Genomic DNA, 25,518 nt, shown 5'->3' on the forward strand with positions numbered 1-25,518 from the left:
TTATGTACTATTATAATAAATTACTTTCACTTTTACTTCCTTATCAAAATATATTTATTTTTTTACTTTAGTACAAGTTATAAGTACAAGCTTGTGTGTTCACTGAAAAATCCGGATTTTGTTGGGTGGGTCATGAACGCAGCATGTGTCCACTTCACGGACCGCCCTCAGCGGACACGTCAGATTTGACACGCTCTCCGTGAAGCGACTGACAGTCCGTCCGGCCAGTCCGGAGCTTTGTTGATAGTCGGAGCTGCGGCTGAACTTTGCCTCATTGGCCCGTGTTTGGTCGACATCCCCCGGGGTCGCCTCGGGGGAAAATCTGCATGTCCTTCAGCGTGTCGTCCGCCTTGGCGCTGGAGTTGAGGTGTTTACAAGAAATTGTGTCAAGTCAAATCAAGGTGAACGTCTGCTTTGTGCTGCGGACGCATAAAATGCTCATTCACTTCATGCTCTCTGAGCTGAGAGGACTGTAGAGCTTCTGTTGGTGAGTACAAGTTGAATTTCCCTCTCTGTCACCTTTATTCATGATTCATTGTAACTCTAATCAGCTATAAAATCCTTTAAATAATTGTTTATTTTCTCAGGTTTGTTTTAAAAACTTTTCAATGTTCATGTTTTTGCCTTTTCTGCTCTCTTATCACTCAGCCAGCCAAGTTAATATTACACTTTTATCAGTATTTGATTAGGTTGTTTTTTCCAAAGCTTTATCCCACCAGCATGGGAACACAAGCTGATGGACAAACTCATCCATCCCATCTCAGCTCAGAGCCTAAAAACAACCTGTTGTACAGTGACTCTGTTATTCCTGGCTGTGCAGGTCCAACCAGGGAAACACCATGACAGGTGACTCAGTGGTCTGGAGGGGTCTGGCCTGGATGAAGCAGGCGGCCAGCAGAGCCCCACCAGGCGGCCTCCCCTCCTCCGGGAACCAGAGGCTGCTGGCAAACTTCCATCACGCTGCCGGATCAGCAAGGGTGAGCAGTCAGCCGTGATGTGGCCGTCACGCTGCTGCGGAGACGGATAGAGTTTCACAGACATGTAACCCAGATACTTTCTGTCTGTCTCTGCCTCCGTCACCTCATCAACACCACAACAATAGTGACCAATGAGGATGATGATGCTGGAATAGAAACTGCAGGAAGGAGAAGCTCAGTCAGTGAAGGATTCACCTGATAATGAATTTTCTATGACTGATAGTCGTATTTTAATGCCAAAAACAGCTCCTATATGACAAATGTGGAGTTTCTTCCTCTGAAGTTTCTTCTTTGATGGGAAGTTAATCCTCCAAAAAAACATTTAGACCAGTAGTTCTCAACCTTTTCTGGCTTTTGACACCTTAAAATGAAGCATTTTCTACTTGTGACCCCTCGTCATAGCTTCCCTGTGTCCATCAAAGAGTGATTTTATTCTTGAAACTTATCAGTTTTTTTTATTTGAATAACTTTTAGAGGCCAGAAGAGGTAAAACTATCCCATATTTCAGAAAAAAGCTAAGATTATAGAAAGATTTTCTAGCTGAACAATGTTTTTTTAATAATTTATTTTCCCATTAATCATCTTATGACTCCCTGGAGGGTCCCAACCACTGATTTAGACAATCGTAGGGCACTAAAATGCCTTTAAACATACATTTTCAGGTAAACTGCATCTTAAGCCAGTTCCATATTATCTAAATGAGGTTATTTATTTAATCTTTCATGATAGTAAACTTAACATCTTTTGTGTTTTGGACTGTGGGTCGAATTAATCAGTGAAATATGTCTCAAATGTTGATATTTGATGGTTTTCTTAGCATTCTGTAGTAGACTGAATATCTGCTATATCTGGTAAATTCCGATGAACATTTTCTGACGTTTTTCAGACCAAATGATTCATGGATTAATCAAAAAGGAAATGCAGATTCATGTGTAACTATTACAGAGATTCTTGCGAAAACAGATGTAGGGAGGAGAGAAATAGAGACAGTCCGCAGAAAATTATTTTTTACATGTTTTGTTCATTTTCCAGTAACACTAGAATTAGTTAAAAAGTTAAAAAGGTCTTAAACTAGGTTTTAACACAGGGTCACTCCACAAGATTAGGTAATGAAGGACATTGTATTAGTTGATATAGTCCTTTAGTGATGAAAATAGCTAAATAAATGTACAGTTAACCAAACTACAGTATGTATAACCACTTGATATGGAGTAAACTTGGGGCTTTTGGGGTCCTGGTTGGGGGTCTTGGTTCACGATGCAGCTGCCCTCTTTGCAGGTTTGGTGATCCAGCTTTGAGTATTGTCATGTTGTGTAGATCAGCCAAAAACCTTCACACCTACTTCTATGTTTTGTTCATCCAGGAGACGTTCGACAAACAGCAGCCAGTCTGCGTCCACAGAGCCTCAGCAGCACAGTTTCACAGATATTCGACCATGGGAGCTGGTTTCAGCGCCTGTTTCACTGGAAGTGTAAATAGCGGCGGTCAGGGGACGTGCAGCGGGAGAACCGGTACGAAGCGGCTCAAGTCGAGCCAGCTGTTTTCTGGACAAACAAGGCTGTTTAACCAGGACAACTCCACAGTGGGGCGGCTGACATCGGAGGACATTGATAAAGCAAGAAACACTAAGAAAACAGACGTCAAGCAACATAAACAAGTGGTAAACACTCTTAAACCCTCTTTCTTTTGAAAATTATTAAACAAGAGTATGTGGCTGTTAGTTTAAAACTGCATATTTATCTTTTTTCCTTCATCTATTTTTGTATTTCAGCTCAGTGAAAGAGCCAGAGAGAGGAAGGTTCCCGTCACACGGATAGGGAGACTGGTGAATTTTGGAGGTACGGTTATTGATTTGTTTCCTCTTCCTGTTTCAGATCACAGCTGAAGAAGAGTAACATTATTATTCTTACTGACCATCAGGTTTTTAGTTGGATTCCTCAGATCTGCAGCAGAAATCTGTGCCTTTTTAAAGTAAATATTTGATACATAAATCCTTTCAGCAGCTGCTGCCGATGTGCCCTTCAGCAAGGCGTTTGATAGGTGCTTTGTAAGCAGGGCTGTGTATCAATATTAGTTTACTGGGCAGCTGCAAGACTTCTGTGAAGGTGTGATCTTTTATGAATGTGAAGTAGAGTGGTGCTGACTTTTTGACATTTAGCTTTTAGAGACGATCTTTGGTTTATTTTATCTTTAAGTTTAGTTCATTTTTTCATGTTCAGAAGAAGTATTTTGATCGAAAGAAAATTAATCTGCAACAATTTTGACAGTCGATAAATCAGTTAAGTTTAATAATGAATAGTAATGAATTGGTTCCAGCTTCTTAAATGTGATTATTGCTTATTGTCTATGACAGTAAACTTGACAATTGATTAGACAAAAAAAAGCTATTTAAATTTGTCACCTTGGATCTGGGAAATTGCGATGGACATTTAATAAACCAGTCAATTAATCGAGAAGACAATAAGCAGATTAATCGATTAGTTGCAGTCCTACTGTGTAAGTTTGTCTGAACCAGCTTAATGTTGAGCTGACTTGCAGTGACCCAGAATCTGAATTTAAAGCATCGACACCATTAGCTCCAGATAATGTCAATAATCCTAAATGGACGCTGGCATTTTCTCGGCTAACTCACAACTATTTCCGACATGAGTTGTGCAAACAAGTTGTGCAAATGACATTGACGGTGTTGGCACTTCCTGCAGAGTAGCAAGGGCTCATGTGAGCCTAACAAGTCGCTCTGCAGGATTTCACCACCGCAGAGTTGATGTAATGTGGTGAACAGTCTGTGCTGCTAACAACAAGAAGTCAGAACATTTCCCTTTTTATATAAGTCTCTTTTGATTAGTTTAACAAGTAGAGTTGTTGTTCATTGTTATTTCTTCCCTTCACACTGAAGTGTTTGAGCAGTAAAGGTTTAATTTTAGATTTAGTTGAGAGAGTTTTGCAGAGCCGGGGTCAGACGTAGGAAGGTGTTGACGTGCTCCTTCGCAGGGACTGGAATGACAGAGTATCAATAGCTGAGAAGATGTTTGAGGGAGACGCCAGAGAGTCCAGCTAACATATAAAACATGTCATCAACTATCTCATCAAAGGGTAGCACACTTACAGTTGTAGCAGAGATTTATTCACTTCTTTCTTGGCCTAAATTTGCCCCTGAGCTCTCAAGGGCTCTTAAAATGTTGCCTTGAAACATTAAACCCACCTCTGGTCACTGATTGCTGTTATCACGGAGCAGTTTGTTATCAGATGCAGAGTAGGGCATCGGTAAGGGTAAGGCTCTGGGCATTCATGAAATAACAATCGCCACTGCTTTGCTCTAGAGGCTGATAATGTTTTACTTTACTTTTCAAACAGGGCCAGTCTTTCCAGATAAAAGTTTGTGAATTGATCTCTTTATATTATTAATTTCTTTTTTGGCAGGTCTGGCGGTTGGACTCGGCATCGGAGCGATCGCTGAAGTGGCCAAGAAGAGTTTCAAACCTCAAGAAGGTGATAAGAGGAGGATTTTTTGTTTTATCGGTGGCTTGAGGGGTTAATAGAGTTCACTATGAAGAATAACGTGGTATTTATGTGTGTTGGGATGTCAAAAAAGACTGTTGCTACTCCTCTAAAGCAATTCAGTTTACATTTTAGCTTTACATATCATTTGACAGTGGAATTAGCTTCAAATTCATGATCACTATGTAAACAAAAGGATCCTCATTAGCTTCGGTAATCAGCCTAAGTGGGGCCTGTAATTAGACTCAGAATAGTTAACATACAGTATAAACATATCAAAGCTAGGGCTCGGTATTAAACGTGAATACTTTTTGTGTATCAACAGAAATGTGTCACAAACCCAGCGTACAGAAAACAGTCGAGCACCGACTTGTTCTTTGATTAGTGAGCTCTTAATTCAAACAATAATTTTGCTCATTCTTGTAAAGCCTCTTTGTTTTAGGAGTCATTTAAACCTTGATGCCGTTGAGAGGTTTGGCTTATTTTGTTACTGACCAAAAACTGACAGCTCGTGGTGCTACAGTGACTTCCTGTTTACATAATTGGTTGCCTCTTACTACAGGTGTTTCCTAGCAACCGTTGTACACATTAATTGTTTACTAGCTAAGAAGTTTTAATGGTGCTTGATTCAGTATTTTCACTTATGAAACTAGTTAGTATTTAGTAAGAACTTTAAACGCAACTTTATGGATTTATGATTTTTTTTTTGAGCTGGTGCAACCCAGTCCAGTATTAAAATCAGATGATACTCGGCCTTATTCAGAGCCTGTAATATATGATTGTTTCATAGAAAGTGTATTTTACATATATCATAGAATCAAATGATTTCTGAGCCAGAATAATTCAGTCAAATGTTTTCATTGCCACTAAATGCATGAATGAAAGAAAGAAGTTAAAGGAAGGTCCTGTGCTTTCTAATAGTGGTTAATGTCATCTTTCACCACCAGGGTGCAAAATTAACTTTGTCCACTGGCCAAATGGCTACTGAATGTTCAAATTTGACCAACCACTCAATAGATTATTATAGATTTTTATGGCTGATGAGTGAAGCAAATCTACCAGCCACTTGTATATTTTACCAACATATGGCTGGTGCTAATTTAGTGCCTTGTTCACTACTACACTGACATTTCGCTGTAGACCTTATTTATCTTATTTGTACTGAATGATATGTTTGTTTTTTAGGTGTTAAAAAATCCATACTGGATTCAAGTGCCTTCCTGTCTGAAGCCAACGCTGAAAGAATCGTCCGGACGCTCTGCAAAGTTCGAGGCGCCGCACTGAAACTTGGACAGATGCTCAGTATTCAAGGTGATGTCAATCAAATGTACTCAGATGAATCTAAATTATATTAATCACCACAAACACGTGCAGGGATTCATCGTCAGTGATGCAGAAACAAACTGAAATGATATGACACAAGGACATCAGGACCTCCGACACACTGCTGAGGCATGTTATAGACAGTAAACCCACATGCATCAGTGTACAAATAAAGACCAAATACAGATGGTAAACTGGTGCTTCAGCTTCCCAACAAGAACTCATCATGTTTCTGTGTCAGACTCACAAGCAAACAAACAAGATCCTTTTACCAACAGGGAAATGTCATCACCTAAAATAAACCCCGGGCCAGCTGAACACAATAAGTGCCATTCCAGTCGAGCTATTGTTGGCAGCAGGGACTAAATTGACACTGAGGTCTGTTGACTTAAAACAGAACACTTACAGTGTTGTTTTACTGCCAGATCTCCGCAGCCCCAGTTTGTACCTGTATGATCATGACTGTCAAGTCAACGGAGCTCAGTGTTTGTTTTTTCTGGAAGGTAAATCTCTGGCGATCTTTCAAAAACCCAGAAGGTCATTTAATAACAGTTACAAAGCCTTTTTGATCTATCTGAATCAAATGTTTTCTATATACTGCTCAGTAAAAAATATTTTTAGTCACTTTCACATGATTCTTTCTATTTCCTAGTTGTCATTCAACAAAATTACAAGGTTTCATGATCAGATATCTGTATCAATGCTGAGTTTTAAAGTTCACTCTTGACCTTGGGGGGAAAACAGCAGTTATCTAACCTCATGGTCCATTTAATAGCTGTTCTAGGGCTTTTGATCATATCACGTGGTCTTCATCAACAGATGCAGAAGAGCTGAAGCATTTAGTCACAAAATCGATTAGGTGATCAAACACACAATGAATCTGGAAGTATATATATATATCTAGTCTCAGCCTCTCATTTGTGAATCTGTTCTGCTTTTCTTTGATGTGATATTAAACTGAATATCTTCGAGTTTTGGACTATTTCACACAAAATAAGTCATTTGAAGACGTCATGTTTGGCTTTAGGAATTTGTAATTTTTCATATTTTTCTGACATTTCATAGACCAAACGAGAAAATAATCAGCAGATTAATTTTTAATGATAATAATTGTTATTGTAGATGTTCAAATCTCTGGGGTTCTTTCTGAGCACTTTAATCTCCCTAATGGAGGATAAAGGCCCTGTGCTGAAACATGTTTGTGAAATAAAGAAGATTCTTCCAGTTAGTCATCTTGGAGTTGCAGAGTTGCATTTTCACATTTGTCCTTTTGTTACATCAGGACTTTGTTGGTAAAGTAGCAACATCGCAAGCTTCTTATTATGAGTCATTGAGTTCTACTTGATTACACAATTTTCTGCAAAAGTTAGAACAGTTGTGGTTATTTCACTCCAGTGATTTCTGTAATTGTGTTTTTCTTCTGTGCTCTTCTTTCTGGTTGGAAGTGAGCGGGACTCATTTAGAAGAAGGTTACTGTTTAAAAGAATTTCTTCTCAATGACCTTTAAATAATGGAGACTGGATCCGAAGTATCAAGGTTTAAGTCGAATTTATTTTTTTTGTACAAGAAGGAGCGTTTCACAGTGCAACACACAAACAGGGTTACAGAGAAAAAGGCTCATCTCAGAACATTCACAGTTGGTTTATATACCTTACAAATGGGCGTCTCTAATGTTTACAGACATACTCCACAAATAACGTCATGACATTTTCTCAGTTGTCTAATTGGTTGTCTGGCTGTAGGTCCCTAATTCGAGATAACACCCTTCTGACTTGTCTCTGACCTTTACTCCCATCTGACCTCCTCAAATGCATGTACTATTCTCCCATCGTTAATCTTAGCTGCTACGTTTGCTGTTTCTGCAACTTTGCAGAACAAAACAGCAACATTCATCATCATGCAAAAACAAGAGTACGCACATAGTAAGGTTTTAAGACATCTAATCACAGTATAATTCTAATTTTTGTAACAGTTATGTCACATAATTTTGCAACATTTGAATCAGAATCTGGTAACAGTTGGTTGTTTGGTCACAGTCAATCAAATGTGACAAAAAAACAGTCCTGATGAAGCAGATTATCTGAGTTTTTAAGTGAGAAAGGTAAGATAAAGTTCATTCCCTCTTTGTGTTTCTCTGTTGAGCTGCAGTGGAAGTATAGCAACAAAAAGAGGAACTTTGGCACTAAAAAGACTGTAACGTTGAAAGATGTCTGCTTGATTTGACTCATTTGGACGACCAAAGCTTCATATCTTCAGATAAACTTTTAAATACATTTTCACACAGAAGCAGGACTGTGGATTTTGATCACTTACATTGTAAGTGCATTATGAAGGGATCTTCTAATGGTCAGTATGAACAGGGGGAATGATTACAGCAAGAACTACGTATTTCAGTGTTCGTTTGGGCACCTGTTTAAAGACATACTTGAAAAATTGTGAACCCGTCCTTTAAACTCTTAAAGGGCTTCTCAAGCAATTTAGTATTGTACTTCCATAAAATTGGCGGATTTGCAAGAGACAGATTTTTAAAAAGATTGATTAAATTGCAGAGACTGAGACGAATAAAACTCCAAAATCACTGATCTTACATTACAAACCATCATGTTTCACTCGGTGTCTGCTCTTCTTCTCTCTCAGATGACGCCTTTATCAACCCCCAGTTGGCCAAAATCTTCGAGCGTGTTCGACAGAGTGCAGACTTCATGCCCACTAAACAGATGATGGTACAGTATGGAGAGCCGAAGTAAACAACACAAACTCTGTAGGTTTCATAGGTAAGACAATTTCTCTACTTTTTCTCTGCAGAAAGCCATCAGCAGTGACCTCGGCCCAAACTGGAGGGACAAACTGGAGTACTTTGAGGAGAAGCCGTTTGCAGCTGCGTCGATCGGTCAGGTGCATTTAGCGAGGCTGAAGGATGGTAGAGAGGTCGCCATGAAGATTCAGGTGAGAGAGGACTGTGTGCACAGAGATACAAAACTGTGACAAAATACAGCAAATTAAAAATTACACACACAATCAAATCTTTCCTTTCAGTACCCTGGAGTTGCCAAGAGTATTGACAGTGACGTGAATAATATCATGACCGCTCTGAGTTTAAGCAACGCGCTGCCTGAAGGTAACATTGTTGGAGGGTTTTTTTTATCATATTTATGATAACAGCTGCTATTGTCTGACGTTTGTAACCTCCACAATTGTCAATATACTAACCTGCAACAGCAGTTTGAATGTCATGATTTTCAGCTTTTTCCTCATTTGTCCTCCCTGTACAGGTCTGTTTCCCGAGCACCTTATTGAGGTCATGAGCCGTGAGCTGGCGCTTGAGTGCGATTACATAAGAGAGGCGAAATGTGCCAAAAAATTCCAGTGAGTTGTTCACACTTATTATTACAACATGAAACCACACTGCATGTAACAGGTCAAAGTCAGTGTTTCACATTTAATGCACCAGTTTTATTTGAAGCACCAGTTTGCACCAAAGATTGATACAAAAACAAAAAGGATCACGCAGAGGACAACTTTAGACCTAAAACTGTATGAGGATAAAATAGTGTCGTAATCCATAACATTAAAACTAAGATTTGAAAGATTGAAGGTTTCAACAGGTTGTAAAACTGAAAAACAGGATTTAAAGATTTAAACATAAGATTTGAATGTGTGAAATAATTGCTTCACTCTGTTGAATGTCTGCAAAGCAAGTTTCAAAACTTTAAATACACATTAAAAATGTAGTTAAAATCGGGTGAAGCAAATATTTCAAACATTCACATCTTTAAATCCTATTTTTCAGCTTCACATCCACAGTTCATACTTTAAAAACTGTTTTTTTACCTTCAAATCTTAGTTGTAATGTTATGGATTATGACGTTAATTTCACCTCATACAGTTTTAAGCCTAAAGTCGTCTTCTGCGTGGTCTGTTTTGTTTTTTGTTAATCTTTGGTCCTAACTTAGGGGCTATGGTGTTTGTGAATCAAACAGTGTATCCAGTACTGACATGTTTTCCTTGGATTTTCTGTTGATGAAGTTGTGCTTTCGTAGATGCCACTATTTTCATTGTGCATTTGGGCGTAGTGGTTACCACCACTCATTTTCACTACTAAGTATTTTTTATTTTTATTTCAAACAATCTGCTGTTGTCCAAAACATGTAAAAGGTTTCACTTCCTTTCATGCCCGAAGAGGTTTTTCCTGGAAAGACCTTCCAGACAACAAATAAGCTCAACAGCAATGTTGAGCTGTAAAACATTTAGTTATAGCATCATAATGATATAACCCAAATATTGCCAGTTGTAAATAGGCTGTGCTGTCATTTTTAATATTTATTCATCAAATCAAATTTAAATGTATTGTCCAAAGAAGAGAATAAATAAATATGCACAAAGAACATCAGGAATGACTCTAAAAACTACTTTTAAAAACTACAAAGTATGACTATAAAACTTAGAGGTCATTATATTTAATGAGTCCACTTTTAGTTCTGTGATTTATTGTGTTGATATGTCGATGTCCTTCTGTATTCTGTCTTCATGTGAACCCTGGCAGCAAAACAAATGACCCCTAGTGAGACATTAAAGATAACGTAACCTAATAAAGATACACTAACCTCTGTTGATGTTAATGTGTGAGCTAAAAGCCTCCTGGCTTCACATCAGCTGCCGTTCGTTAGTTCAAATTTAGCCTTGTTATAACGTAAATGAATACTAAGTGCAGATTTACGCATCACTAAATTAAAACCAGTTGCACCAAACAAACTAGTACTTAGAGACGAGTTGTTACTAAAATTTACACTTACTACCTGCTAGGTATAACAGTCGCGTAAGCTAGCTGATTTAGATTTAAGCGTAAAGGAATTAATATGGAATATGGTCGACATATCTGACCTGAAACTTAATATTTCACAGAAAAAACACAACATATCTCAAATTACAAAACTTTATGCCAATAACATCAGACTAAATTACCAAATAGCATTAGTTAGGTTAGCATAATCGGATATTTGCCTTTAACTGTAAACTGCATGAATACTAATTCCAAAGCACACATACTTCTCCAGGTATGTAGATAGAAATAAAACAAATGTCAGACCTACATTCACAAAAGATTGTTGGTAAAGTTTATTTTATCTTTTGGCACCTAAAACTGTTATTTTTGGACGTTATGTTACAGTTTGTGATGCTAACAGTGACTTTCTGTTTACATACTGTAGGTTGCTTCTTATTGGACAGTGCTGCGGGTGTTTCCCAGCAACTGATCTACACATTACAAAAGTGTTTACTAGCTAAGACGTTTCTTAAGTTTTACTGGTGCAACCTGAGTTAGTAAATCTGTAGTTTGAAACTAGCTAGTAGCTACTAAGAAATTTAGCAACGGATTTACAAACAGCTGGTGCAACACAGTCCAATTCTCCAGATAATCAACAAAATTTGACCTTAAAGCTATTTAATCCCAAGCTTCTGTGTACCAAGATAGTTCTTTGCTGTTGACATGTTTTTTTGGGGGGGTGGGGGCATTTTAGCCTTTATTGGATAGTGGGCAGGGAAGAGGCAGACAGGAAACATTGGGAGAGAGAGATAGGTATGACATGCAACAAAGGTCCCCAGCTGGAATCAAAGCAGGGATGTTGAAGTTATGTGGCATGTGCAGGAACCATTCAGCTGCCAGGGTGCTCCCTGCTGTTGACATTTTTAATCCGTTTTAAAAAACTTTTCCTGTGTTTGTGTCCCAGAGAGCTGCTGAAGGATCACCCGTTCTTCTATGTTCCTGACGTGATTGACGAGCTGAGCAGCCAGCACGTCCTCACCACGACACTGGTTCCAGGTTTCCCTCTGGACCAGGCCACTGACCTCTCTCAGGAACTCAGGAATGAGGTATGCCCGCAGAGCTTCACACCGCCGTGAACTCTACACCAACACAGTACAATTTACACCTGCGCCCTGCCAAGATGTCACCGGCTTTGGAGGTGTTCAAAGTGATGTGCCAAAGAACAAACATGCCACCTTTTGAAACTCCAGAGTCATGTCGGCACATCATGGAGATTATTTTTGCTCATTGTTTTTTACTCGTCAACATTTTACTGTAATTTTTATGTCATAATAACACAGAGCACTACTTTTTAAAAAGCACCGAAACTGTATATCAACTTTATCTCAAACAATCCTTTTGTTCTTTCCTTTTTCTTCTCTGCTTCTGCCAGATTTGTGAACAAATCTTGATATTATGCTTGAGGGAGCTTTTTGAGTTCAGATACATGCAGACTGATCCGAACTGGTCCAACTTCTTCTTTGATCCACAAGCTCACAAGGTCAGTTCACCTCAGTCGCTCAACGTGCAATCAATACAATACATCTGATGTTTCCTCTTCTCACTGAGGTCTGTCGTTGTGTTTCTTTGTCTTCAGGTCGCACTGTTAGATTTTGGAGCAACACGTGGATTTGATAAGAGCTTCACTGATACTTACATTGAGGTGAGAAATTGTAGAGATGTGAAATTTTCGGTTACAAAATATGACAAAACATTTGCTCAGGTTTTTTTGTGTTATTATGACATATTTTCTCATTGCCATACACCAAATTGTTTATTTTGTACAAGAAACTTCTCTTTGTAATAAAAACATAATTTTATCTATTCATATCACAAACGGCCCCGATACAGTATTACACAAAATGAACATCATTAAATTGCATTAAAACAACTTTTCTCATATAACATGACAAGTTGGTACATTATTAAAACAAGAAACTTCCATATGTTGTTAAAATGAGAATAAGATCCAATCAATACCTAAAGAAAAGACATTTTAGCCTACATTGGAAAAAAAATGTTCAATGTTGAAAATTTGACAAATATTGGTTTACTTTACAAGTTTTATTTTATGCTTGGGATGAGTAACGGCTAAAGTATTATCTATCCGACATATAATGTTTTTACAAGAAAAGTTACTGGTAAAAACTGAAAAATTTGGTATGAATCAATAATGAGAAAATATGTCATAACATGAAAAAGATTTCATTAAAATGAGAAACTTTTTAACAAGAAACTTAAGAAAATACATTTGTGGCGTGGTGACAGCAATATGCTGCTGTAAGAAAATCATTTTACTGCATCAAATTCATCATACCAGCATCTCAAAAACATCCTATGAAATGAAAAATGTGACTGTTTTACACATTTAGTGACCCATAATGTGCTGTATTTACTAAATAGCCCTTCATTTGTCACCTCAGATTATTAATTCAGCTGCAAATCAGAACAGAGAAGGCGTCCTGCAGAGATCCAGAGACATGAAGTTCCTCACAGGATTCGAGTCAAAGGTAAAAAAACAGAAATACTGAAGCTTTCCTCACAAAACACAGTGTAATCACAGTGAAATTAGTTAAAGAATAACTATTAAGTAGTAGTCATGTATTGATTTCTCTCCTAGTTACCTTAGTTTATTGACTGCACTCAACTGCATTTTTTTATTTTACTATTATTAATGAGTACATGTTCATACAGAGACGAGGAATTAATCTGTGAAATGACCTGCAAACTATCAACATTGTGACACATACAGAAGGTGGTTATCACTGACAAATACATGTTGTTAATTATTTAGTAATGATTTAAGAAAAAAATAACTAACAAAGTGTCTAATCACTTTAAATAACATTTATTTATTATTAAGCATACCTATGACCTTTATTAACCTCTACTGGTGACTAGATAGAATTACAACAACATTGACAGAACATTGTTATTTCCTCTTATGTGAGCCTGGCCTCTCTCTTCCTTTCACCTTAAATAACAAATCATAGCGTCTGTAAAGAAATACAAGAGAAATGTTTACTGGAGACGTAAATTTATTGGTCAACAAGCTACATACAGTCATTTGCATTTTTGGTTGATTTGTAAATTCCCAATAATTTCTAGAAAGTTTCCTGGGAAGAATAATTTTTCTACTAATTATAAAAACTAATTGTAAAACAGAGACAGTTATAAATTGGTATACTTCAAGTTAAGTAATTTCAATTAATTGGTAGCATAACAGTCTTTTAGTCAAAAATGTGAAATTTTACAGAGAAAAATGTTTCTAATAATAAATCAATAATTAATGAATATTTACTTGGATTTAAATGGAACCCCTAATTCAATGAAAACTGCTTATAAACTTAAAACAACTTAAGTAACTAATATCTTCTATGTATATGAGTGCTGGTCATTCATATACACAGTGGTGGAAGTACATTTACTCTGTGAAGTACTGTGCTTTAGTACAAATGGAGGTACTTATACTTTACTTGATTGTTTCCATTTGATACTTCCTTCTATTCTACTACATTTCAGAAGCAAATATTGTACTTTTTACCCCAATATTTGAGTTATAGTTACTTTATAGATTAAGATTTTTACATACTAAACATATGATCAGCTTATAAGAAATTATGCTTCTATGTAAACTAAACTACCCACCAGTATACAAAGTAGTAAAACATTATTACCACCATGACCAGTTACATCTGGTTGCTTAAACACATTAATTCCTCAACAATAATAACAATAATAATTTGATAATATAATATTCACAGAGGGGCTATTCTGCATAAGTACATTTTTCTTAGAATAGTTTTGTACTTTTACATAATTAAAATTTTGAATGCAGAACAGAGTATTTTTATACTGTAGAATTACTACTTTTACTTGAGTAAAGGATGCAAGTATTTCTTCCACCACTACTGCATTTACAGCATGTGCAGTTGAAAATGCTATTAAAGGGGAATTCCACCTAATTTACACACCAAAGTATGTTTACAGGTCTTGGAGAGCTACTGCTTACAGTATGTGCAAGTTGTGTTCCAGAGGGAGATGTGATGGAAATCTGATAAATTGCTTAAAGCGAGAGATCGATATACATTGTGGTCGAATTCATGCTTGTTGCTCCTTTAAAACCTGTTGATTAACTGCTGCTGTCCTGTCTTAAGGCGATGGAGAACGCCCACGTGGACGCGGTGATGATCCTCGGCGAGGCCTTCTCCTCCGAGGAGCCCTTCAACTTCGGAGCGCAGAGCACCACCGAGCGCATCCACAGCCTCATCCCCGTGATGCTGAGAGAGCGACTCACGCCGCCTCCCGAGGAGACCTACTCCCTCCACCGTAAGATGGGCGGCTCCTTCCTCATCTGCTCCAAACTCAAAGCTAAAATTCCCTGCAAAAACATGTTCCAGAAAGCTTACGCCAACTACTGGAAGGACGGACGCCCCGAGTCGACGCACTAGCTGAAGACTTGTGTTGCCGAAGCATGTTAGAACTGGGATTTTCTTGCATTGTTTGTGGTATGTTGAACAATTTAACTTACACATTCTTACCTGTGAAGATACATAAGGGCAACTTTGACCATATAATGACCTGATGTTACCTAGCTCTGTGTTTTTACAGCGTTCTGCACTACTGACTCATCGTTAAGTAACTTATCAGTACACAAAATCTTTGAGAATAATGTCTGCCAATCAAGAACCATTTGTGTGCTTTATATTCCATCACTCGTCTTGACCAGGACTCACATCCAGACTAACATGCGCATCGCTTTTCAAGATAATGAGTGAAGGTTATTTGTACGTATTGTTTGAATTTATTTCTTGTGCAAACCTGTACAATTATGTGCCTGTAATGGTTTGAGGGACTGTATTCCATCAGACTAGGATTGTCAGATTAATAAATTGATACTGATGCTGCAAAAAAAAATCAACTAAATGTGTTTTACTCAGCACCAAAGTTTATAGACTGAGTGTATTTCTTCCAATGAAAATTTAGATTATTATTATTATTTAACTGTAGAAAAAAGGGCTCAAGAAAATATTTGAAATATTTCAGTGAAGTTTGTTAATTAGAATATTAGAATATTATCAACCCGTCCCAAATATTTCGTGTCTAGTCATATGAAACTTTAATTTACGCATGTACAAAACATAAGTGATTGTTTGACAGTTCAGATCTGTGCAGAGAAGGATGACTTTCTATTAAATGTTTAAATAAGGGCTACACCAGTATATTGAAATATGAGACAGGGAGGTATTTGTTACTTTTGGATACTGTATTTGTACCTACATCTCCAGTAATAAAAATACTTTTGAAGACAAATCTGACTTTCTGATGCTTTTTAAATACACAGTTAAGTTACAGAGGTCCCCAAATTTCTGAGTAGAAGCCAACTGAAGACTTTTTTGTGGCAGCAAGGTAGTTTTCACCAAACCAATAATGAATATAAAAGCATGAATACAATCTGTTGTGTAAAAATTAGGGAAATACCTGTAAATACATAAATTAATGAAACCAAATTCCAAAATAACAATGAAGAGAATCAGATTAAGTTATTTAGTCTCTTTGTTTCTGTAGTAAGTGTCTTGTTGATGCTTCAACTGAGAGTTCAGTTTAATACATTAACATTTAACAGTACAGGTTCCTCTGAGTATATTAAATCTGTGAAAAAGGGTTTATATTAATGTGATTTATTTTAATTTAAAAAATATTACAAGCATATAAACCATGTTTATACTGTAACAACAGGATTAATTTATGTTCTTGTTGCAATAAAGTCAAACTCACATTAACGGCTAAGGAGACACATTACAAATATTTGTTGCAATTCATCTCCCATTTGTGACGTCAGAACCTCGTACGTTACTCTGTGATTTGACATATTAAAACACAAAAAAAAATATTTATGTTATCCAGCAGTGGGATAGCTTTTAAAGGGGTTTTATTTTCATGCTGTCTGTGCTGAAACCAACATTTAAAATCAAAATGTCCACAGACTTATTATTAACACACTAGCTGGCGAGCCGAGGCACCAACTGACACAGGTTGTAAATATTTGATTTTAACGTTTGTTTTGACCCCGACAAACATTTTATCATCCCAGGCAGATAGTTTTGGGTAAACCCTGTTGCAACAGGTAAAAACTAGTGTTTTAGAGTTTTCCCACCAGTTTGAGCGACAAAAAATACAGGCAGATACACCGCCACACACTTCTAGTGGGTCATAAGTGATGATTGAGAGGGATTACTTTTGTTTTTTAGGAAAATCCTGCATTGTGTACCTTTAAAGTTGTTTAAAGATGGATTGGAAGGCTACGTAATGTCCCGGCTGTCGGTTACAAAGCAACATATAGACACCAGCACCTTGTGTGTAAACAAATTGTGTCTATAAACACACCAGGAGGAATAGAGGCTTAAATAAAAGAAAAAGAAATAGTTAAATAAATATCTTGTAAAGCTTACAGGAGTTTTAACAGCTTTTTTTTTTGTTCGTACATTCAGATATAGAAGAAATGTATTGTTTGATATGGACAATCAGCTCTGGAAAGTTTGGCTTTTTGCTTAAGATTTGCTTTGATTTGTGACTGTAAAATTTGGTCAAAATAATAAATTAATAGATAAAGCTGAGACCAGAGATTCCTGTCATATTCAGTGAATACAAACAATACATTTTTCCAAAGTCATGTAAAGTGAGGTTCAGTTTGATCAGCAATAAAACGTGATGAAACCAGTGTCCCAAACTCCCGAAATGTAAAAGCTGTAGCTGGTCACACATGCGCAGGTGACAGCCGGCAACTTTTTACATGAGTTGGGGATCCTCTGCTTCATATTTTAACTTTAAAAAGTGTGTAAACCTTTCAGCTACGTGTCTCTTTCCACAGTCATCGTTCAGTCTGTGAGGTCACGGCGCTGTGAGCGGCGGTCCTGACGTTCTCCACTTGGATCGTGATGCTGGTGAAACTAAACTCAGAGCGCAGAAGCTTCGTTGCCTTCGTGAGGACGATCTGCGGATCTGCATCTTCCTCTGAGGACACAAATACAAACATTTTCTCAAAGTTACGGTTTATAGTTATATTTATCACACAGATGCAATTTGTTTATAATCAGTATTTTCTACAGCGTTGTCTGGTTTCCACACCACGTTTTTAACAACCTGGGCCTATTACTCTATATTGGCTTTGTTTATTTTAGGACTAATGGACCTCACACTTCTTAAAGCTGTTTGTTCTGTTAGCATCTGTTATTTTAGCTTATTTTTATTTCCAATTTAACACTTATTAATTGTATTTAAATATCTTTTTATATATTGCCTTGTGTTGCTTTCACATTTTGTCTTGCACTTTGAATTGCCTTGCTGTTGAAATGTGCTATTTAAATAAACCTGCCTTGCCTTCGTTTGTTTTAGAGCTGCAACGATTAGTCAATTAATCGATTAGTTGATTAACAGAAAACTAATCTGCAACTATTTTCATAATCAGGTAATCGTTTTTGTAATTTTTTAAGAAAAAATGCTTAAAATTTGTTGGTTTGCAGCTTCTCAAATGTGAGGATTTGAAGTTTTTCTGCAGCATATATAACAGTACATCGAATATCTTTGGATTTTGGACTGTTCAGACAAAACAAGACATTTGAAGACGTCACCATGAGCTAGCTAGAAATCATAACAAGCATTTTTCACTATTTTCTGACATTTAATAGACAAAACGACGGCAGATTATGAAATGATAATGAAAATAATCATTAGTTGCAGCAGTAGTTTATTATTATGATTTTGGCTATCAATAAGATTGCAGTCTCATTTTTGACTCCAGCTTCAGGCTAAACTGGAACTGATCTTGACCCTGATATGATTATGTTCAATAAAACTGAGTAAATTTTATGTATTTTTTAATTTCATTTAACCTTTATTGGAAAACTCTTCTGCAAAGGACACAAAGTTGGCAGCATAAAAAGTTGCAGATAAAAAATACTAAATCAGGTAAAGGATAAAACAACATTAAAAACACAACAATATTAAAATAAGGCTAAAGTAAACAGTAAGCATGGAGATAATTTACATTTTACGGTAGAATTTAAAATAGCCTTGGATTTTGCCAGATATATTTATCAATTTATATTCTTATTTTATTTCAAGAGATTTCTTTCATATCTCTGTTCGTACTTAAGGGACAGACAGCTTGTGATAGAAATCTACAAAGATATGAAACTTCAGGATCATCTACTGGACTTATTTATTTGCTGCTGTTGCTGTGCTTCACACCCTCTCTACTCCGACTGGATGGCGGTGGACCTGTGTGTCGTAGAGATTAGCAGTGTTGATTTTACCTGTGACCACGTGGACGGAAAGTAAAGAATGAGTCATGTTGAGGCTCCACATGTGCAGACTGTGAGCAGCCACGACTCCTCTCACCGACAGCAGCAGCTTTCGCACGGTATTGAGGTTAATGTCCTGAGGAGTGCCTGTGGGAAAACAAAAAAGATGCCACTCACTGCCAGTAACTCATAAACTTTATTCACTTAATTATAAAACAAATATATATATAATGGCACTTGCAGGCGTAGGTTATATTTACCCTCCAGCAGTATTCTGAAAACATCCTTTGTGACTGGAATTGTTGTCCCAAGAACCAGGATCGAGAACAGGAACGTGCAAATCGGATCCGCTACTTTATATTCAGGCTGTGAGGAAATAAAGTTAAAGACAAATAATAAACCACACAATAGAGCTTTAAGGTGTGCTGAAGGCTGTACCAACTCCACCTGTTGATACTGTAAACATGCCAATAATGCATCCAGTTTAACTCACATTGTTTGTCCCTCTGTGCTTTCTGGTTTGCACCCAGTTCCAGGAAATTAAAGGCACAGACAGTAGATTTATGTCTTTTTCTCTCCTAATTTTCTTCTTATAACTGAGTGAAGAGCATTTAAAGGATTAGTTGGCGTTAGTCTATGTTTTTCTTAACGTCAACAAATCTCAAGCCCATTTGTTCCAATTAAAAACAAAACTCTTTAAAAAACAGGTCACAACTATATAGTTTAATTTTTAAAGAAAGGCTAAATAATGTCCTAAAGCAGGAGTGCATTTTGTTAGGGACTATTTTCAGTTCTTCTGGGTAACTATTTCTCTAGATTAGCATACTGATGATTTTTGCACGAGTCTGGATTTTTTTGGTTCTTCAAAGCTGCTTAAAATTAATCTGGAACTGTTGTCATAGCAACCTGCTCTTTTTCAGTAACACAAAATGTCTCACTTTCTTAGATTTATAATGGAAAGAAATTATGGTTTTAGCTGAGAACATGCAAGTTATTGACACAACATTACGATCAGCTGGTGTAATAATCACATATTAATTTTATGATGAAAAGTTACCTTTATTAATACATGATAAAAATATATAACAAGTAAAAGAACCAATCCAAATTTAGTTTGGGATGCTCTGAGAAAAAGACATAAACTCAACTAAAAGATTCTGATTGTTAAAATTACTCTTTGCTGAAGCATGTTTATGCAATTAAAACTTGCTTTTTGAGATTTTTTTAAATAAATCACTCGCAATCTGACCACATTCGCTGGTAATATCTGAGTGTTTAACAGTGATGAAAGAGTGGAGACAGTAGAAACACAAAATACCAGCAGTAACAAGAAAGAAAAACACATGAAGAGACTAAAATGAGACGTGTCCATCAATCTATTGCCCCAGTGCATGCTGGGAGGGTTACCAAGACACCTACCGCATGTAACAGCAATCACACGATCAGCCAATCATATGAATGATAATCATGGTTTCAACCAGGATTAACAAATCAATCCTCAAACTGCATTCAAAAATCAACAAATGAGCTGGATGAGAATTAACAGGATTAGTTTAGTTTAGTTTAGTTTAGTTTAGTAAAGCCACATTTGAAGAACGAGGCCCTGGTTAGTGCCCATTGACTAAAATTAACCACATATTCATTGTAATGAAGAAACATGAGCAACAGTGTGGCTCAGTGACGTGTTTTGGAGCTCTACGGCACAGAAGAATAAGACATGTGAGGCTTTAGATGCACAGAAAATACTTGTTAGTCAGTGTTGGTTTTGGTCTTTTGTTCACCAAAAGGAAAATATATATTTTTTTGGTTTTTGTTGACACTGACCCAGAAATGGATGATGGTGGCAGCCAGCAGGACCCCGAGACTCTGCAGCAGGTCTCCCACCACGTGGATGAAGGCGGCCTTCACGCTGGCGTTGCCGTGGCTGTGAGCGTGGCTATGAGTGTGGCTGCGCTCCTGATGCTCTTTGTCCCTCTGCGGCCGGCTGCTGGGAAACCCGTGGCTGTGGCCGTGTGAGGCGCCGGACTGATGGAGGATCAGGACCATCCTAAATAAAACATAAGTCCAAACTGTTTTTAGAAGAGCCAAAGCTAAAATAATCCTGACAAACATGGGTAGCGAGCTCATCATACTCACAGGACGTTGACCCCCACAGCACAGCCCGAGGTTATGAGCATGATCTGACTGTCGATGTCGTAGTCTCCATCCATGATCCTCTGTATGGCTGATAAGACCAGAACTGCCGTCACAGCCCAGATAGACACAACTGACAGCAGCATACCCAGAATCTCTGTTTAAAACAGAGTCAAGAGAGTCACAACGTTGTAATTTATATAAAAATATAGTAACAGTGCTGATGAAGTAGATTCATAATACACTTGTGTAAAAGCAGAGATTACAGTCAAGTTGAAAATGTGGAAAATAGGAAACACATTTAAAGAAAAGCAGGCTAAAATAATTAAATACAAAAACATACAGTACATATTTATAGTTAAGTGTATAAAAAGAAAAAACACTTATATAAATATACATTTTAATGAGCAATTTATAGTAGTTTAGGGTTCCTGACAGTAAAATCAAAGTTGCCTTTAATGCTGATTATAATCTGAGGGACAGTAAGACGAGCTCTCACTCTGACAAAGATCTACAATAGAAGTCAAGATTCTGAATTGCAAGAAGAAAAGAAATCACGTCTACTTTCACAAAATCCTACTGTCACACCACAAACAAATGCACTAGAGTCTGCTTGGAACTAGACTGAACCTCACTTTGGTCTCAGTTTGGTTATTTAGTTCGATTGACAGCTTTCAAATCGGCCCAAACGAACTGAACAGTTAAACAGACGAGAGTTTGTTTGAACCAAAACCAAACAGGCTGAAGTAAAGCTCTATCAACAAACAAAAATGAATCTGCTGTGAGGAAATGAAAAAAGAAAAATTGGAAAGAATGTAAAACAAAACTTTTTTGGGTGGACCGGTCACAGATCAGACCTGTAACCTTGGTTGTCCATGAGTGAGTGATGAAGTTATACCATTGGTTGGCCGTCCCAGTGTTGTTTCCTCATTGGTTGAAATAAATTGGCGCGAGATGATGGAAGCAGAGGACAGCAGCGACGCAGAGTGACTGTGTTTCCTGCTTCAAGCTGTGATGCTCTCAGCTCTGGTGTTAAATACAGCGAAGTCGGCTAAACTCCTGTTTTAACAGACGCGTACCCGCATCTCTACCGTCTCCTCCTCCACCGTCCAGTGTGATCGACTCTCCAGCTGGCAGCGCTGGCAGCAGCCGGCAGCTCCATGATGTGTCTGGATTTTATAACTGAACTAATACCAGGATGCAAGCTTTTTATTTCTCTGACATTTTCACATCAAAAACCATGAACAGCATTAAAACACGAGTCTTGCAGGTAAAACATGCGACTCATGTAGCTATTATATCAGTCTAGTGTGGGGCCGCTGCTCTGCAGGTGCGTTAGATTTGATTTTAACTGCAGTAACCAGGCGGAGATAAGCCTCCTGAATTTGCACCCAAAATGCTGTTTCCACCGTAGCCTCCATGATCATCGACAGGGAAAAAGGCAGAAAAAAGGTGCATAGAGGGAGAGAGAGAGCACAGTTAAAGCCCGAGATCAAGTGAAAAACGAGAGACATCCATAGACTGAAACAGATGAAAGTGCAGGGGGAGTTTAACAGATAATTAGAAAAGTTATAATTAGAATTGAAATTAGTTCTCTTTCAAATCAAACATCCCAAGATATGAGTGGAAAATATTGTTCTTGCAACTGAATTTATAAGCTTTTTTTGACTCAAAAATTGCAGATGAACATTAAATATCCAGGAATTCAGATCATAGACACTACCACTGACTATCCCTGTAACAAACTGACCACACAGGGTCCAGCCATATACGAGGTTTTGACCTTGTCTTGTTTAGATTAACATGTCAGTACAAACAACATGGAGGCACGAGTGATACCTCAGCGTTCATTGATATATGTATGAATATGATCTACGCATCATATTTTTCGAGTTATTTTCATCTCACCTGCTCGATGCCATCCGAATGTCATGGTCTGCGTGCGAGGCCTGGATGAGATCCACAGAGAGAAGATGCTGATCATGATGCTGCCAAAATCAGTCAGAAGATGCGCCGCATCTGTCATGATGGCCAGACTGCGAGCAGCGTATCCACCTGCACAGAAGACAAATCCCTGAAGACTGGCAGAAGAAACAGGTGTGTGTGTGCCACATTATGACAGAACTGGAGACATTAGTTACAGTCAGATTATTTGTAATTAATAAAGCAAGTTTGTTTAGCCCGATTCAAACAATTAGGCAATGTCAAAGTGATTAACAGGGATTTTAAACCTTAAAAGCAAAAGCTTCTCCTTTTAAAAAAAGCTTATTTCATCCACTTTTTGCCTTTACTTGACCACAGGGATGTACTGTACATGCATGCATCGTCTTCTATCATGACGCCTTTATTCTAACACTTTTTAAATTGTATTTAAATGTATTTTTACGCTGCCTTGTGTTGCTTTTATATCCTGTCTTGATGTCTTTTATGCTCTATGTGAAGCCCTTTGAATTGCCTTGTTGTTGAAATGTGCTGCCTTACAGAGCAGATTACAAACAGTTAAGAGCTCAGACATCATTGTTCTTTGTGTACTTGGTTCAGGTCATCACTGTCACACACTTAAAAGCCATATTTGTGTCACAACCATCTTAACTCTGTGAATTTATTCCACAAAACATGTGAACAGCTCTTTATTCCCCTGACTCATTTTCTCAAAGTGCACTGAACTAGTTCAAATACATTTCTTTTAAACATGTTCTGCAATTAGATTTAAAGTTTTTTAGATTATATTTGGCTGCAGATATTTTGGGGTATTTTAAAATCTAGATGTGTCAGCCTTGTTGTCGTTATTGTTAGATTAGTCCTATATATTTTTATGGTTTCAGACAGCTCTTGGGTTGCTTTAAAGGTGCAACAAATGACATTTAGCCTCACTGGATGTCAGCAAACAACTATTTGCTATGTAAAGATATAGTGAAGTTATGGCGATTTGAGACAGTGAATGAAGTCACACTCCCTCTGTGTGTGTTGTAATCCCAGCTTTTCTGTTCTTTGTTTTGGTAGCTGGTCCGGCCGCGCGTGCAGGTTAGCGCGTGTGAGTCCCCCCGTGTCTGCCGCATCCGTTTCAAAGATGGCAGCCACGTCACAAACTTTCTCAAATTACAGCCAAACGGCACACAAATGTACACTAAAAACATTTGAGGCGAGAAATTTGATTGTCGATTCATTGAAATAGGATTTTGATTGTATTAGAAACTTTATGACTTTATAATCACATTTCTGTTTGATTTTGTTGCATATTTCGTGTTATTTCTTGTTGATATCGCTGCCTCTCTTGGCCAAGACACTGACAAATACTGATAAAATACTCACTGTTAAATAAAGGTTAAATAAATTTTTAAATAGTGAGGATATAACCTGAATATTTGTCACTAATTGGTGTTAATTATGACACTTGAGTATATAAGTAAAAGTAGCAATGATACAGTATAAAATAATAAGTCCTGCATTCAAAGTTTTACAATAAGAAGTACAAATGTAGTATCAGCTAAATGTACTTTAAGTATCAAAAGCAAAAGTGCCCATTATGCAAAATGGTGTCTTTATGACACCATTTTGCATAATGGGCACTTTATTACTGATTCAACATGTATGAAGCGTTTTTCAAAGGTTTCATCACAGTGAAGCTAATTTTACCAACAGTATTATTATATTATGATGTTATTTTAAAGGTTTTTTGGTACTCTCGTCTATAGAAATGATGAAATCTTATAAGTCAATCATGTGTTTTGTATGAAAAAGCTGAATCTGCAAAGTAACTATAGCTGACAGATCAATGCAGTGGAGTAAAAGTGCAACAATTCCCTCTGAAATGCAGAGAAGTAGATACACGAATAAGCAGAAAATACCTATAAATTGGGTAAATGTACTAAATTCCACCACTGACTTGTACTACAACACATTACAAACATCAACCAGGATCACTTTTCATCACCTACCTGCCCAAAGAATTCACATTTACAATTTAAGATATTATAAATAATTATGGGACAATCAGGAAACACCTTTAAACTGTCTGATCATAAAGTTAAGACACATTTGAGCACCGTGGCAGGTGAAACTCGTTTTGACCTTTCTTCTTACCAATCACCTCTCCGGTCATGAAGACGAGGCTGATGGTGCAGGCGATGACGAGCTTCCTCCTGGCCAAACGCTTCTCGTCACCTTCAGCCTTCGACATCACGTCCGTTTCATGGCAGAGACGCTCCTGCTGCCACAGGCCATCCACGCTGGAGGCATCTTCACTGACCTCTGAGTCTGAATATCTTTCCTCTGGAGAGCTTAACCTAAGACAGAAAACACAATCTGAAGAAAACTGTGATGTATTCTCTCTCAAGAAATGTACAATTTAGATAATTTTAAGGAATTTAAACATCTATATCAACACATAAAAGCCATCTGTAGTGAATTTGAGCTTTATGAGAAGATAAAAAAGATGAAGACATACCATCCAAGATGCTCCAAATGACTCTCAATCAGATGT

The 25,518-nt window shown here is 37.4% G+C and overlaps 2 protein-coding genes across 2 annotated transcripts; one reads left to right on the forward strand and one right to left on the reverse strand.

Moving 5' to 3' along the window:
• The first annotated feature begins 231 nt into the window (after positions 1-231).
• Positions 232-15,912, forward strand: coq8ab (coenzyme Q8A, genome duplicate b). Its single transcript, XM_067613782.1, has 15 exons — positions 232-487; positions 821-977; positions 2,341-2,637; positions 2,749-2,815; positions 4,398-4,466; positions 5,661-5,786; positions 8,436-8,521; positions 8,604-8,744; positions 8,835-8,916; positions 9,071-9,164; positions 11,525-11,666; positions 11,993-12,100; positions 12,197-12,262; positions 13,023-13,109; positions 14,757-15,912. Exons 2-15 carry the CDS (start codon positions 840-842, stop codon positions 15,048-15,050), a joined length of 1,797 nt encoding a protein of 598 aa, XP_067469883.1. The 5' UTR covers positions 232-487; positions 821-839; the 3' UTR covers positions 15,051-15,912.
• Positions 15,913-16,039: 127 nt separating this feature from the next.
• Positions 16,040-25,312, reverse strand: LOC137199464 (proton-coupled zinc antiporter SLC30A2-like). Its single transcript, XM_067613783.1, has 7 exons — positions 25,119-25,312; positions 22,944-23,090; positions 21,039-21,192; positions 20,727-20,949; positions 19,163-19,268; positions 18,915-19,049; positions 16,040-17,613 (listed from the first exon to the last, which is right to left on the reverse strand). The coding sequence occupies exons 1-7, from the start codon at positions 25,213-25,215 to the stop codon at positions 17,471-17,473; spliced, it is 1,005 nt and encodes a 334-aa protein (XP_067469884.1). The 5' UTR covers positions 25,216-25,312; the 3' UTR covers positions 16,040-17,470.
• Positions 25,313-25,518: the final 206 nt, after the last annotated feature.

This window comes from Thunnus thynnus, chromosome 16 (genome assembly GCF_963924715.1).
Source record: "Thunnus thynnus chromosome 16, fThuThy2.1, whole genome shotgun sequence".
In the NCBI taxonomy this organism is placed as follows: Eukaryota; Metazoa; Chordata; class Actinopteri; order Scombriformes; family Scombridae; genus Thunnus; species Thunnus thynnus.